A 13973-nucleotide genomic window follows, 5' to 3' on the forward strand; every position below is an offset into this window, starting at 1 on the left:
TTTAAATGTTATTTAAATAATTATTGAGTGCGAAACCTGGAAAAATAATTCTGAAAAGATGATAAATAATTTTGAAAAAATGACAAATAATTTTGAAAAAAAAGATAAATAATTTAACAGTAAAATACGATTATAAAAACAAATCCTTGTAATCACGTTATCAATGCATTGAATCAAAATGTACATTAATATCTATCAAGGGACATCGCAATAAATTCCAATTTATAATCTTTTTGATTTTGATAATTTTCTTATAGAGATGCTGCTGAAAATTTGATAGTTTGTACACAATGACGTTCAAATGATAATGATAATAAAAAAAAAATGACTTGTTATCTATTTCTGACAAAATCAACGAAAATTATATATAACCTTGAAAAAAATACTGCGACATACTTAAAAATAATCACGCGATATAACATTAGGGTATTTATTATGGATTACTCTCTCTATCTCTCTCTCATAAAAAAGGAGAGAAATAGATTTTAATTCTAAAATCATCTAATACGGAATTAAAAAAAGTAAACAATATAATTACTACATATATTGAGAGAGGATAAAATTTAAGATTCAAATTTACATGAATCGAGTCTCTTTCAATGTTAATTTATATCTCATTAAATTTTCAAATATCTAGTCCCTGTGTTAATATTAATTTCACTTTAATTACGATTACATAAATTAAATGTTTTTCTTTCTTTTCACGTTAATTTACATTTAATTGAAATTATCATTGAAATTCAACGAAAAACATTATTATATTATACAATATTGTCGAGTAATTAATTTTTCATAATAGAATAGGATTTGGAAATTTATTTTTTTAACGATATTTTTTATTCTATATGTATTTTTATTTTTTTGTATTTATATTTTGTATACTATTATTCATATTTTTTTTAATTTTTGTATTGTTATTCGATTTTGTTTGCAATTAAATAACAAAGGATAGTACTTATTGTAAAAAAAATTGTAGAGTACAATTTTTATGAGAATTGTATAAATAAAAAAAAATTCATTGGAAATAAGCGGTTCAAGGTAGAGAGTTTAATAGGCTATCTATCAGGCTTTTTCATATAATAATGCGAAGGTCAATGTACTGAACTTTTTGGTGTGAATGACATTTTTATTTGATTTTCTGAATAAAATTAGAATTTGCCTTATACAAATATTCATCAGCCCTTCAAATATTTGATATCGTCTAATTAGAAATATAGATGATGTAGTTTGAAAAATATGTTAGGAAAATAGTACGTAAAATAATTATTTTCAAAGCGAGATTGAAATACGCAAAGTTTTATAAAAAGAAAAATTAAAAATGACTTTTTTATATCCCTAAAATTACTTTCAAATTAATACGAAATTTTTTTATTTCATTTTCAAAATTCAAATTTTATTCTTATATTATTTCGTAACTTGTATGAAAATAAATTATCTCTAAATATTTAATTTAAATTTTTGTTTTTCATTCCACCTGGTAATTTTTTGAAAATATTTATACAGAGAACAATTTTTCCTTTTATTTGAACGTTCAGAACTTATGAAATATTTTTTTTCAAGTTAATTCTTCTCTATTTTGATGTGAACAATTTTTTAAGAAATTAAAAGTTTTATTTTTATTTAATTTTAATTTTTTGTTTTGTTAATTTTTTAAATATTAAATTTTTTGTTTTGGTAATTTTTTTGTTACTTTGTTCAATTTTAATTTTATTTAAAAAATATGATCCTAAAGTCCTGAAGGTTCAAATGAACGAAATTTATTCATTTCTTCTTTAAATTATATTTTTATTACAATAATTTTGCGTCACTAAAAAAAATATTAATTATATGAAGTTTCTAAATTAATGTTTTCTATATTTAAAAATTAATCTTTAATTAGAAAAATATTTAATTTATTTTATCTATTATTTCAGAAAAATAGGTTTTTTTAATTATTTTCAAAGCGAAAAAAAATTTCTGTTTTTTGAACGTTCAAAACTTTTAGGATAATAAAGCTCCAAAAATTTCAGTTTGGGAATTTTCCAACTTTTATGATCGACGATTAGAGAAAATTTATATTTTTTGCAAAGTAAATAATAAATCTTTTTCTAATTACAAAATTGAATAAATTTTCTGCATTTAAACGTTAAAATTGTAGGAAGATGAAATTAACTGTTTCTTGAAGGACAATAATTTCCCTAAAAATAACTTGAATTGGAAGTTGTTATGGACTTCAGTCTCATAATTTTTTACTGGAAGAAAGAATTGAGTTCTCATTTAATCTTATTTTTTATTTTTAATATAGCGCGTCATAGAATTAATTAATTCTTATTTATCTAAAATATTTTATATCTATAAATAAAGCCCTAATGTTTTATTAATTTAATGAATTTTCAACAATAATTTTTGTCACTTTCTTACGTAATATTACACACCCACTTTTAAATTTGTATGAATTTACAATTATTGTTTTCAGTATTTGGAACTAAGAAAATAATTTCATTCACAATTCACAATTAATTTCAAAATCGAAAATTTATGAAATTTTAGACAAGTTTTAATTCAGTGACAAACGTCGATAAAATTCACAACGTTTGTGATAATTGATAAAAAAAATTTTAACATTTTTCGCAAAGAAAATAATAGAATTTTTGACAAAAATTGTTCTTTTTCGAAATAGTGGATCAAGTAAATTTATAAAAATGATTTTATACTAAATTTTATGGAAATTTGTTTAGAAAAATATTTATTCTTTTAAATCGTTGATCATAGCATAGGTAAATCACAAATTTTTCTCAAGAAAAATAATTTGTTTGAAAATCGTTTTTTTTAGTGGATCAAGAAAATTTGTAAAACTGATATAATGGAAATTTGCTTAAAAAAATATTTTGTTTTTCAAGTTCTCGATCAAAAACAAATTTTTTTTTCTATTTAATAATTATTAAAAATCACTACCAGGAATAAAATTAAAAATAAAATAAATTCAACATTTATAGAAAGTAATTAATTTTCTAAATTAAAACAATATTTTTTAAGAAAATTCTTTTACGAAACGTAAAAAAATCGTTGTTCATTTAATAGTACAATCTTTAGGGCTGATCCCCAAGTTTTAAAACGTTCAGATGAACGAAATAGTTTTCACCAAAAATATTATCAAAAATTACTGATTACATTAAAAATTAAAAACAATAATTTAACAATTAGAAACTTTATAATTCATTTTTTTTATGAGACTCAAAATTATTGCAATAGAATTTAATTTGAAGAAGAAAAAAATAAATAAGTAAATTTTTGTTTACTACTTTAAGTTTATATTTTGTTAAAAAATATTATTTTCTACATGAAAAAATTAATTCTTCCAAGTAAAAGTAAACGTTGAATTTACAATACTTTGCAATTCAATATAGTAATTTTTGGAAAATATTCAAATCCTAGAAAAAAAATTTCTTTCCTCTGAATATTCAAAATTTTACTAGGTATAAAGAATATTTTTTGATTAAAATTTTCTTACGAGGCTAAAGCCCGCAACGTTTTTTAAAATAAAAATCAGAAAAGAATTGTTTTTCATTTAAATTAATCTCTAATTTTAATGCCTATAAATTTTTTGAAAAAATCATTTCTTACTTAAAGGACAGTTGTTAAAATAATCCTGAATTTGAAGCTAAAATAAAATTTATCTTCACATTATATTTTTGTTTGCGTTTTTAAAAACGTTGCGGACTTTAGCCTCATATTTTTATTTACCCTGAATACTTGTGATTTAGACGTTTAAAATTTCAGTCAATGATTCATTTTTTAATTCGAATTTTTATTTATACACGGAGAGAGAATATATATTAAATTTTGTAAAAATATTTTCAAATTGGGGAAAAAGTGCGACAAAGCGAAATTTTGATATCAAAAAATACTAAACTTTAAAAAAACTTATATGAAATTTAGTAAAGTTATATTAGAATTTAATTAATATTCTTGATATTTGATATAATTATAGGGGAATGTAGTCAAGGTTGGCCTACTGTCTAGGTAGGCCACTCGCGTTTTTTTGTCAAGTTCACTAGCGCCACCTACGCGCATTTTTGTCGAAGCTTGTCTTAGTGAAACCTAACTTTTTGTTCAATTACATTTTCGGAAAATCGAAAATTGTGTTTTCTGTGACGTCGGTACAAAAAAAGCTCAAAAAAAGTTTTGTGCATAATGTGAAAAACCATTAATAAAAGATAAAAAACAAATTGAATCGTGAAAGCAAGTATGCAGAAAATTTGTGGGACTCATGGTTGAAAGGAAAACAAAGTAAAAAATCGAATCCCGAAACGTATTTCTTTATGGTTACAACAATTCGGTAATGTTACTTACTGTCAAGGTCGGCCACTATGTGTTTAAAATGCGCAAAGATGAGGACGAGCTACTTCATTTGCAAAAACTGCAATTTTGTATAACTCATAATATAATTGATCATCTTATTAATATTTTTATTTAATTTTATTAATATTTTAGTGCAAAACTTTTTTTTATTTATATTTATTTTTTTATATTGTTTATTGTTATTATTTTGTTATTTCATTAAGTTACAAACTGTAAACAATAAAGAATCAATTTTCCGTAACTCCAAACATGTTATTTTATTTTTTAAAGATTAATGCCCTTTGAATTTTAAACATGGCCGACCTTGACTGTAATGGCCAACCTGGACTACAAATTTTTTTTTTTTTAAATCTTTATAACTTTTTCATTTTTAAACCTGTCAATTTACTTTGTACAGAAAAAATGTTCCTATTAAACAGGACTTTCCAACCATATACTTCAATTGTCCAAATTCATTTTTAAAAAAAAGTTATAAACAAAAGTCAAAAAGGTGGCCGACCTAGACTATGTTCCCCTACTAAATTTCACATAAGTTTTTTTAAAGTTTAGTATTTTTTTATATCAAAATTTCGCTTTGTCGCACTTTTTCCCCAATTTGAAAATATTTTTACAAAATTTAATATATATTCTCTCTCCGTGTATTGAATTATTGCGATTTTTTTTACAGAATTGTTGTAATTTGCACCGAATTATTATTACATTATTATTTATCATCGTCCATTATTTTGCTAATTCAATATAGTAATTTTTGAAAATAATTAGAAAAACAATTTCGCTTCTTTGAATATTTAAAATCTTACTCTAATGGATATTTTTTAATTAGAATTTCAATTTACACATAGGAATTATTGTGATTTAGACATAAAGGAATTATTATGATTTGCACATAATTATTGAATTATTCTAATTTGCCTAGAATTGTAATTTAATTCTTGCATAAAAATTGAAAAATTTATTTTGTATACTTAAAACTATATATAGAAATCCGATGCGATTTTATCATTTTAATTTTTATCAAAGTAATACATTTTTCGAATATGGTACCATCAGCAGATTTGGGAGGGTTAAAAGTTCAGTTCTGATCGAGATTGAGATTGGGTGAAAAAAAATCGTATGAGGAGGAAAAAAAGGGAAATAGTATCATTTTTTCCAATCGTGTTTTAACCAAAAAACTTAAAACTTTGATTTACTATTTGGAAAAATTATTTTTTGTGTAATAATTCAAATTTATTTCCTTTTTTCATAAAAAAAAGCTGCGAGAATTATGTTGCAACAGAGGCAAGGAATTCCGTCGATTTATTCAATAAATGGAAGTTTCGATCTACTTGGGAAATTTTTCTAGATTGTCATGTCATTAGTATCAGTTGAGAAATATGACGATTGAACTGTAACAAGAGGCGTGAGATATGAGAAGCATTTCATTTGTTAAGTATTAAAAGCAATATACTTGTCGATATTTTATATAACGGGTATAACCAGATATTTTCCTATACGTACAATATCGATATGTACTTGACAAATTAATACTAATATATAATTTTAGTTGTATTGCGAGCTTTTCCAAAGGTGCCAGTCTCTACACTCTCAAACAAAACTAGAGGTACATTATCATTTTTTTTTATTCCTGTGTGTGGTTGAAAAAAAAAGAGAGTGGGATAAACTGGTTAACCTCTATGGGAGTCTGAAAGGGGATGTGACGTGTTTTTTAGAGGAGAGGAGGAAAGGGAAAATGTTGTCTCTCTTATAGAGGAGAAACGAGGGAAGGAGGAAGATGAAGAGGAGGGAAAGTCCAAAGATAAGCTCCCCCGAGAGAACAACTCTTTCAATGATTGTGTGTATGAAATCGAGTCGCATAAAACGTCTTTTCAATACAAATCAAATCGTGTATGTATATTGGTAACACGCCTCTCCTCAGTTGTTCGCAGGTCGACAAGAAGTTGTCAAGTTGTCTTGTCGCTGAGTGTGACTGGCAGGCACAGTGTGTTTTCGAATTGTGAGTTAGTCTCTCGTCGACTGTCTTCGAAGAACTCTCCTGTTGAGATCCCGCTTAAAGGAGTTTCGTGTGTGTCACATCATCATCATCTCACAACACGTGTCCTCTCCCTTCTCTCCCTCGGCCACGTGTACAAGTTTAGTGCCCAATTAACATCACACTTGGAGTTCGTCTCTCTTATCATTCAACTCAATTGATACCATCTCCATAAGCATTCGGAGGGCAGAAAGGAAATATTTCCCTCTTTTTGTGTGCCGTGACCTTTGTAATTTAAATGTCACAACATTTATTATTGAGGGACAACAAAAAAGGACTTGAATCTCAAAAATTGTTTTGAGATTGTAACAAAAAAAAAAAGAAAGGAGAAGAAGAAAACGTGGGGTCTGTTCAGAAATAAAAGTTTGCATTCTATGGCTTTTATGGGCCATTAAGTGAATATTGTGATACTGGCATCTTTAAAAGTGACAGAAGGAATCAATCCAGCATCTCGATGTTGGAGTGTGCTAATGTTATATAATAGCATGCAGTTCGCATATCGGTACACGTGGAACAAAGAAATAATTGTCAACTCTCAAAAATTGGTGAAAAGACGTTGAAAGAATATCAATGCAAGGACAAGATATACTTTAATTATTATTGTAGATCTAGCCCACCATATTCGATCGCTATTATTTGTGTATCCTTATTCTGGAACATTTTTTATTCACCATCAATCTCGGCATTACCACTGCTTCTGTGATTTGCATTTTATTATTGATCATCGAAAACAAATAACAAAAAAATGAATATCAACATGCCAAGAATGTCAACTGTCTGTTATGGTGGTACGTTTTTGTCAATATTCTATCATTAAAAAAGATTAGCCTCGAGCGTTATTTTCCACTAAAAAATCCAAATAATTAACATTTGAGATTTCAATAGTCAAGAAGATGCACTGACCTTTTCGAGATAATAAATATTCTCATTAGTTGAGAAACATCTCTCTCTCTCTCTCTCAATAAACACTATATTGATACAGGAATGAGTCGTAAATGTTTAGGGAAAATTCTTTCGTCTCAGATATTTTACTACCGTGTCTAGAAAATAAATAGAAAAAGAAAGAATTATATAGAAAGAAATGTACAGAATGAAATTAATTCAATAATTGTAGATTCATTGATCAATTTAATTGATTAATTCTCCTAATTAATTCCATTTTAGTGCGGCTTTATTGAAATTATTCAAGATTTATTGGAATTCAAATTAGATAATGATAATTAAAAATTAGAATTTTAAAAAAGAAGGAATAACAAATATGAAAAAAATAGAAAATAAAAAATCGATACAAATAAAATAAAAAATTGCCACGGAAATATTAAATTAAAAAAGAAAATAAAAAATTACGAATAAAATTAAATAAAAAAATTGATAGGGAAAAAATAATAAAAATTGATAAATTAATATTGATACCTATATAAAGTAAAAATTGAAAAATCGATGCAAATAAAATAAAGAATAGCTCCGAAAAAATTAAATTAAAAAGAAAAATAAAATAAAAAATTGGTACGCAAAAAGTACAAATTAAAAAATCGATACAAACAAAATAAAAAGTAGCTCCGAAAAAATTTAATTAAAAAGGAAAATAAAATAAAAAATTGGTACGCAAAAAGTACAAATTAAAAAATCGATACAAACAAAATAAAAAGTAGCTCCGAAAAAATTTAATTAAAAAGGAAAATAAAAATTGATACGAAAAAAATGAAATAAAGAAAATAGAAAAATTGATACGAAAAAAATAAAATAAAAAAATTGATACGAAAAAAAAGGAAATACGTGGAACCTCGATTATCCGAACTAACCTAGGCACGGCCTGATTCGGATAATCGAAAATTCGGATAATAGAGGTTTTAATGTTTTTCATAATTAAAGTAAAAAAATTGGACAGTTGAACTATATGTACATATTTAATTTAATACATTTTTCAAAGATATATAAGTATATATATTAATTTATAATAATATATTAATAAAACACAATATATGATTTTTTTAAGACTTTTTTGGCATAAACAAACATAAGTAATAAAATAAATAGAGAAAATAAATTTTAAAATTCGGATAGCCAAAAAAAAGTTCGGATAATAGAAATTCGGATAAAATGATTTTCGGTTCGGATAATAGAGGTTTCGGATAACAGAGGTTCGGATAATCGAGGTTCCACTGTAAATTGAAGCGAAAAAAATAGAAAGGAAAGGAAAAAAATTGATACGAAAAAATTAAATTCATAAATTAAAGAATTAATTAATTAATTAAATTGACGGATTTATTAATTACGAGAGTAAAGAAAAATTTGCACAATTTTCAATACCTGCACTTTCTGATTGATATTATCATTTGTCTTATCGGAATTAAAAAGATATCTTGTTTGCAACCATAGCAGAAATTAACGATCTCGATTAAATTATCTGCAATTAATTGGTTTTTTCTATTTTTTTTTATTGTTTTTTGTCGTTTTTCATTCTTGAAAATAAAACCGAAATAAATTTTTTTTAAATTATCCGTAAGTTTTTCGGAAATTAGAAAAAAGAAAGAAAACTTAAAAGTCAATTAAAGGGAAATTAGAAAATAATTAAAATGACGTTTGAAATTGGGTTGGAATCTCATTAACTGTCAATAGATACGATTTGTAAAAATAAGTTATTATGAAAGAAAAAATATCCGGTATTGTTTTCAAATTATTTTCTTGACATACTAAACAAAAATCGTTTTATTTTGAAACTGGAATTTACTTAAACTTGATTTATTTTAATATTATTTGGTATCAGATTTATTGTAATTTTATTTTTTTTTCAGAGAAAGAAAATTGAAACTTCCGCAGAAAGCAAAAATTGTAGAGAAAATTCTGCTTTTTAAAGCGCACAGAAAATATGAAAATTCTCAGAATAGAAATTGTTCCAAAAATGATAATTTTTGATAACTGAAAATAATCTGAAATAAAAATTTAAACCAATGAGTTTTTTCTAGAGATTAAAAATATCGCTTGACATAAATTTTATAAAAAGAAAAAATTTGAAAGAAAAATTTTTTTTTTATGAAAATGGAAAAGATAAAAGAAACATTTAGGAATTATTTTTGTTTTAAAATACTTTTTCTTATCTACGAAAATTTTATGTAAGATTTTTTTATAAATGCGTTCAATTTTTATCACTTTAAAGTCAAAATAAAAATTGACAAATAATTGATCTATTTCGCTCTCTCTCTCTGTCTTTATATATAAGTTGAAACGTTTATCATATCGAAGGAGAGGGAAAAAAATAGTTTTTCAAATTAGTTTTCTAAATTCCAAACCACACAAACTAGCTCCGATTAATAACCAGTTTACAGAAGGCAATAAATTTTCGACTATTCAAAAACTGCTACATAAACACATTCACTTTCCGTTTGTAAATTTCCGTTATCCGCTTGCGTATCAGTTTAAAGTTTCGGTTCAAAGCTTAGCATTAAAACTCTTTTTATAGACAGATTTGATTGTGTCCCCCTTTGAAAAATTGTGATTTTCTTCCCTTAAAAGCGGCTAATTTATTTACTTCTTTCGTTTATTTTTTTCTTTCTTATTTTTTGTATCTCTACAGAATTTTATCAAATTTATGTCACTAAAGTTCTCGAAGTTTGTCCCTAAAGTCTTGAACGTTCAAATGAACGACAATATTTTTTATTCATTTTTTCAATTTCATTCAAAAAAATGTAGTTTTTCAGATTTAGAAAATTATTCACTAATTTTCAATTATTAAAATAGTGTTTAATTTTTCATTATTTTGCATTTTAGAACAATAATTTTACAAAATATTGGAAGAAAGAAATAATTCGTTTTAAACGAAATCTGAAAGTTGAAATGAACGAAATTAATTTTTCGGATATTCAATTTTTCTTTTACAATTTAAAATTTTATTATCAAAAATAGTTATGAATTTATAAATAGTTATAAATAATTTATATTTTATAATCAACGATTTAAAAAAATAAATATTTTTCTAAGCAAAGATTTTTTATACACTTTTGTAAAACAACATTTTTATAAATTTTCTCAATGCACTATTTCTAGAAAGAAAAATTTCTTTAAACAAATTATTTTCCCAGTGAAAAATTTAAGATTTTTTATCAACGACTTAATAAAAAAAATTTCTTTAAAAAAAGGACCAAGAAAACTGATAAAATCCTTTTATACAAAATTTTAAGAAATTTTAGTCAGAAAAATATTTTTTTTCCTTCAAGTCGTTGAGATAATAAAATCAAAAAAATTTCACAAAAAAAAATCATTTGTTTAAAGAAAATTTTCCTTTTTTGTTTAAGAATTTTTCTTCCTGCAAATATTCGATCAAGAAACTTTGTTAAACTATTTTTATACAAAAACAAATAAAAATAATTTTCTTACAAACATTTGCATTGAAAAATTATTTTTCTTTTAATTTTTTAATTCAAAACATTGGGAACTTCTCTAAAGCGAAAATATCTACCACTTTAATTTTGAAACACTGTTTAATAATGATATTCCAAAATATCTCCCTGCAGTGAAATTTTTTTTTTCAAAACAATGCAACGATTATAATTAATCATTAATTTCTTTAATTGACAATCGAAAATTTTTTGTTTTAACTACTTTATGGCAATAACTGGAATATAGATTCTCAATAATAATAAAAAAATAATGAAAATAAGTAAATAAAAGAAATAAAAGAATAAAAATAAATTAATTCCGAAAAATAAATAAAAATAAAGAAATTAAGAAAAATAATTAAAAATAACTAAAAATAAAGAAATAAATAGAAAAAAGCAGTTGATAATTAAAAATATTTTCCCAAATGCACTTTCATTTGTCTAATCAGAATTTATCACTATTTAGTGAACCAATAAAATTAGTTCAAAAAATGTACAAGTCTAATAATACAATCGTAAAACATTATCGAATTTGAAATGAAAAAGAAACGAAAATATTTTCCAAACATATTTTCAAACTGATTATATTCATGATCGCATGATCTTTTATTATTAGAATAACAATTGTTACCCTTTTCTTCTAATACATCTGTGGCTTTTGTCATGCAAAAATAATATTGACCTCATGCATCGTGGTTCAAGACAAAGATAACGCTAAAAGTATTAAACCGTGAATGTTCAAAGTTTCCTAAGAAAAGTAGGTCAGGGCTGCGAGTTAGCGTGAATGTAGAAATTCTAATATTAAATCTTAATAGGTCCATGTCGCTTGATTGGTCAAATGTGCAAACACACATGTGATTCAACTTTCATTTTTAAATTTTATTATCATCGACAATTTTTCTTTTTTTCTTTTCCTTCTTCTTCAACTTTTATACCACAAATTGATAGCTTCTCTCCCTTTAAAATTTAAATGGCTAGTTTTTAATCATTATTGACGCGAAAATTATCAATAACAGAAAGTGCAGTTCTAATTATTCTCTCTTAATTAAAAAAGAAAACTGATTTTTTACATTTGAGATATTATATATACAAATTTTAAACTATCGAATAACTTTTTTAATTTTAATTGATTCAATAACAAAAATTTTTTTTTCTATTTACTTTTTACAAATTTTAAACTATTAAATAACTTTTGCTTGAATTTTAATTTATTTAATGAAAAATTTTTCTTTTCTCTTTTTTCCATTTGAAATATTTTATAAATAATTGAAAATAAACTATCGAATAACTTCTGCTTGAATTTTAATTGATCCATTAAAATTTTTGATTCTTCTTCTCTTTTTTCCATTTGGGATATTTGTACATTTTATTAACAAATTTTAAATTATCGAATAACTTCTGCTTGAATTTTAATTAATCCATTAAAAATGTTCTTAAATAAATACAGATAATAATATTGTTTAGAATAAATATGGAATTAACAGTTGATTGAGTAAAAAAAATATTTCTTATTCTAATAACAATATTTAACTATTTTAACAATATTAAAAATTGTTTTTGAATAAAAAAAAATATTTTTGTCAATTTTGAAATAATGTTGTTAAAGAGAGTAAATTTATTACAAAAGTTTATTTATATTTTTCTTTTATTCTCATTCTACTTCTTAATTTTTCCCATAATTTTTTTCTACTTTTTCTACATTTTTTATTTTTCGACTATTTTATTTTCTATCATTTTCGCAATGTCCTTTCGATCAATTAATCAAATCAGTTCGTCTATTATTGCTTATTCAGCTTGAAAATACAAGAAACAATTTTTTCAATAATGTAAATAAAATAATTGTTTAAAAATATTTCTTTTTGGGAAATAATAATGAAAAAAAGAGAAAAAATAATAATTTCGTTTGTGTAAATTTCGATATATTTAATGTGTACACAAACCATCCAGAAATTTGCGTTTCTTATCTTTATAAAGCCACGTGGAGAGAATAGTTTTTGTTGGAAAAATACGTGAGTTTAACATTTTTTTAAACTAGATCACCAGATCGTTTTTATTTCCAGAAAATTCATTCTGAATAGTAAAGAAGTATAATAATGGGCTTTCAAAAAAAAAAAAAAAAACTTAATGTTAGGGATAGAAGAAGTTTCAATATTTACATTTTTCCTACACACGTTTTTTCAATGCTTTTGACGTAAATTAATGATTTGAAAATGTAAACGAAAATTGTCAAAGAAAAATATCAAAATCATTTTTCTTTTGTAAAAATCACTCACGAGGAAGTTGCAAGGAAGTTAAAAATTAATTTATTGCGCGCAAAAATTCAACCGTTATTTTTACAATTACTATATGTAATATAATTATTTTTCCATATATATTCAAATGTATTTTTTATTACCGTATAGTTAATAGTTTCCTTATTCTTTCGATTTTATTTTCTTTATTTTTATTTTTTAATTTTATTTTTATTTATTATTTTTATTTTACTATTTTTTTCTAAATTGCGATTAAATTTTTGTTACACTAAACCTTGAAGATTTAAACCGATTTTCAGTGGAAAGAAATTTTTTTTCGAAGTTAATAATTATCGACGATATTGACGGAATTTACTTATTTTTATTTTTTCTTGAGAATATGGAAACTATTAATTTTTTTTATTTATTAATGTAAACGGGATAATAAACAATTTTCATTGTTATTAATCGAGTTGAATGTTAGTTTAGCAAGAAAAGGAAAAAATAATTTTTAAGTGTTTGGAAGCAGAAGAGAAAGATAAAAAAATTTTCATATTAATAATTAAAATTTGAACCAGCTAAAAATGTAGTATAATATTTTATCAATTATTATCAGTCGAGCTAGACCAAACAAAGACTTTATAACAAATATCACATGAATATTATGTAAGTAATATTAATTGTCCCCTTATCATTTTGTAAAAAGAGAAATCGAGAACCTTTCTTGAAATTGTAACTGATATAAGTTCAATTGCCTCCGTTTACAACAATTTTTTTTTTTAATACTAAATGCGAAAGAAAATATTTAAACAATTATGGAAAATATAAAAAAATCCGGAAGTTAAAAAATATTTTTTTTGCCATTGAAAATTTTAAAATACTTCAAAAATTAATAAATAAAAAATTTCTACTTTTTTATACATTTTGCAAAAAGAATAAAAAAAAAAATTGCTTTTTGCTTCAGTGAGTAATTTTCGAAAATATTTATAATATTGG

At 23.7% G+C, this 13973-nt stretch overlaps 1 protein-coding gene across 2 annotated transcripts in view; it reads left to right on the top strand.

The window, feature by feature from the left end:
* LOC122510782 (activating transcription factor of chaperone) overlaps window positions 1-13973 on the top strand; it is a 32422-nt gene that overhangs the window by 10710 nt on the left and 7739 nt on the right. Inside the window, exon 1 of one of the 2 annotated variants that reach the window (XM_043625676.1) lies at window positions 6254-7158. The exons of the other annotated variant lie outside the window; for it this stretch is intronic. Within the exon in view, the coding sequence (XP_043481611.1) occupies window positions 7116-7158 (43 nt within the window). The 5' untranslated portion in view covers window positions 6254-7115. Of the gene's footprint in view, window positions 1-6253; window positions 7159-13973 lie in introns of those variants that run through there. 2 annotated transcript variants of the gene reach the window in all.

Source organism: Leptopilina heterotoma, unplaced genomic scaffold (assembly GCF_015476425.1).
Source record: "Leptopilina heterotoma isolate Lh14 unplaced genomic scaffold, ASM1547642v1 Lhet_73, whole genome shotgun sequence".
NCBI classification, from domain to species: Eukaryota; Metazoa; Arthropoda; class Insecta; order Hymenoptera; family Figitidae; genus Leptopilina; species Leptopilina heterotoma.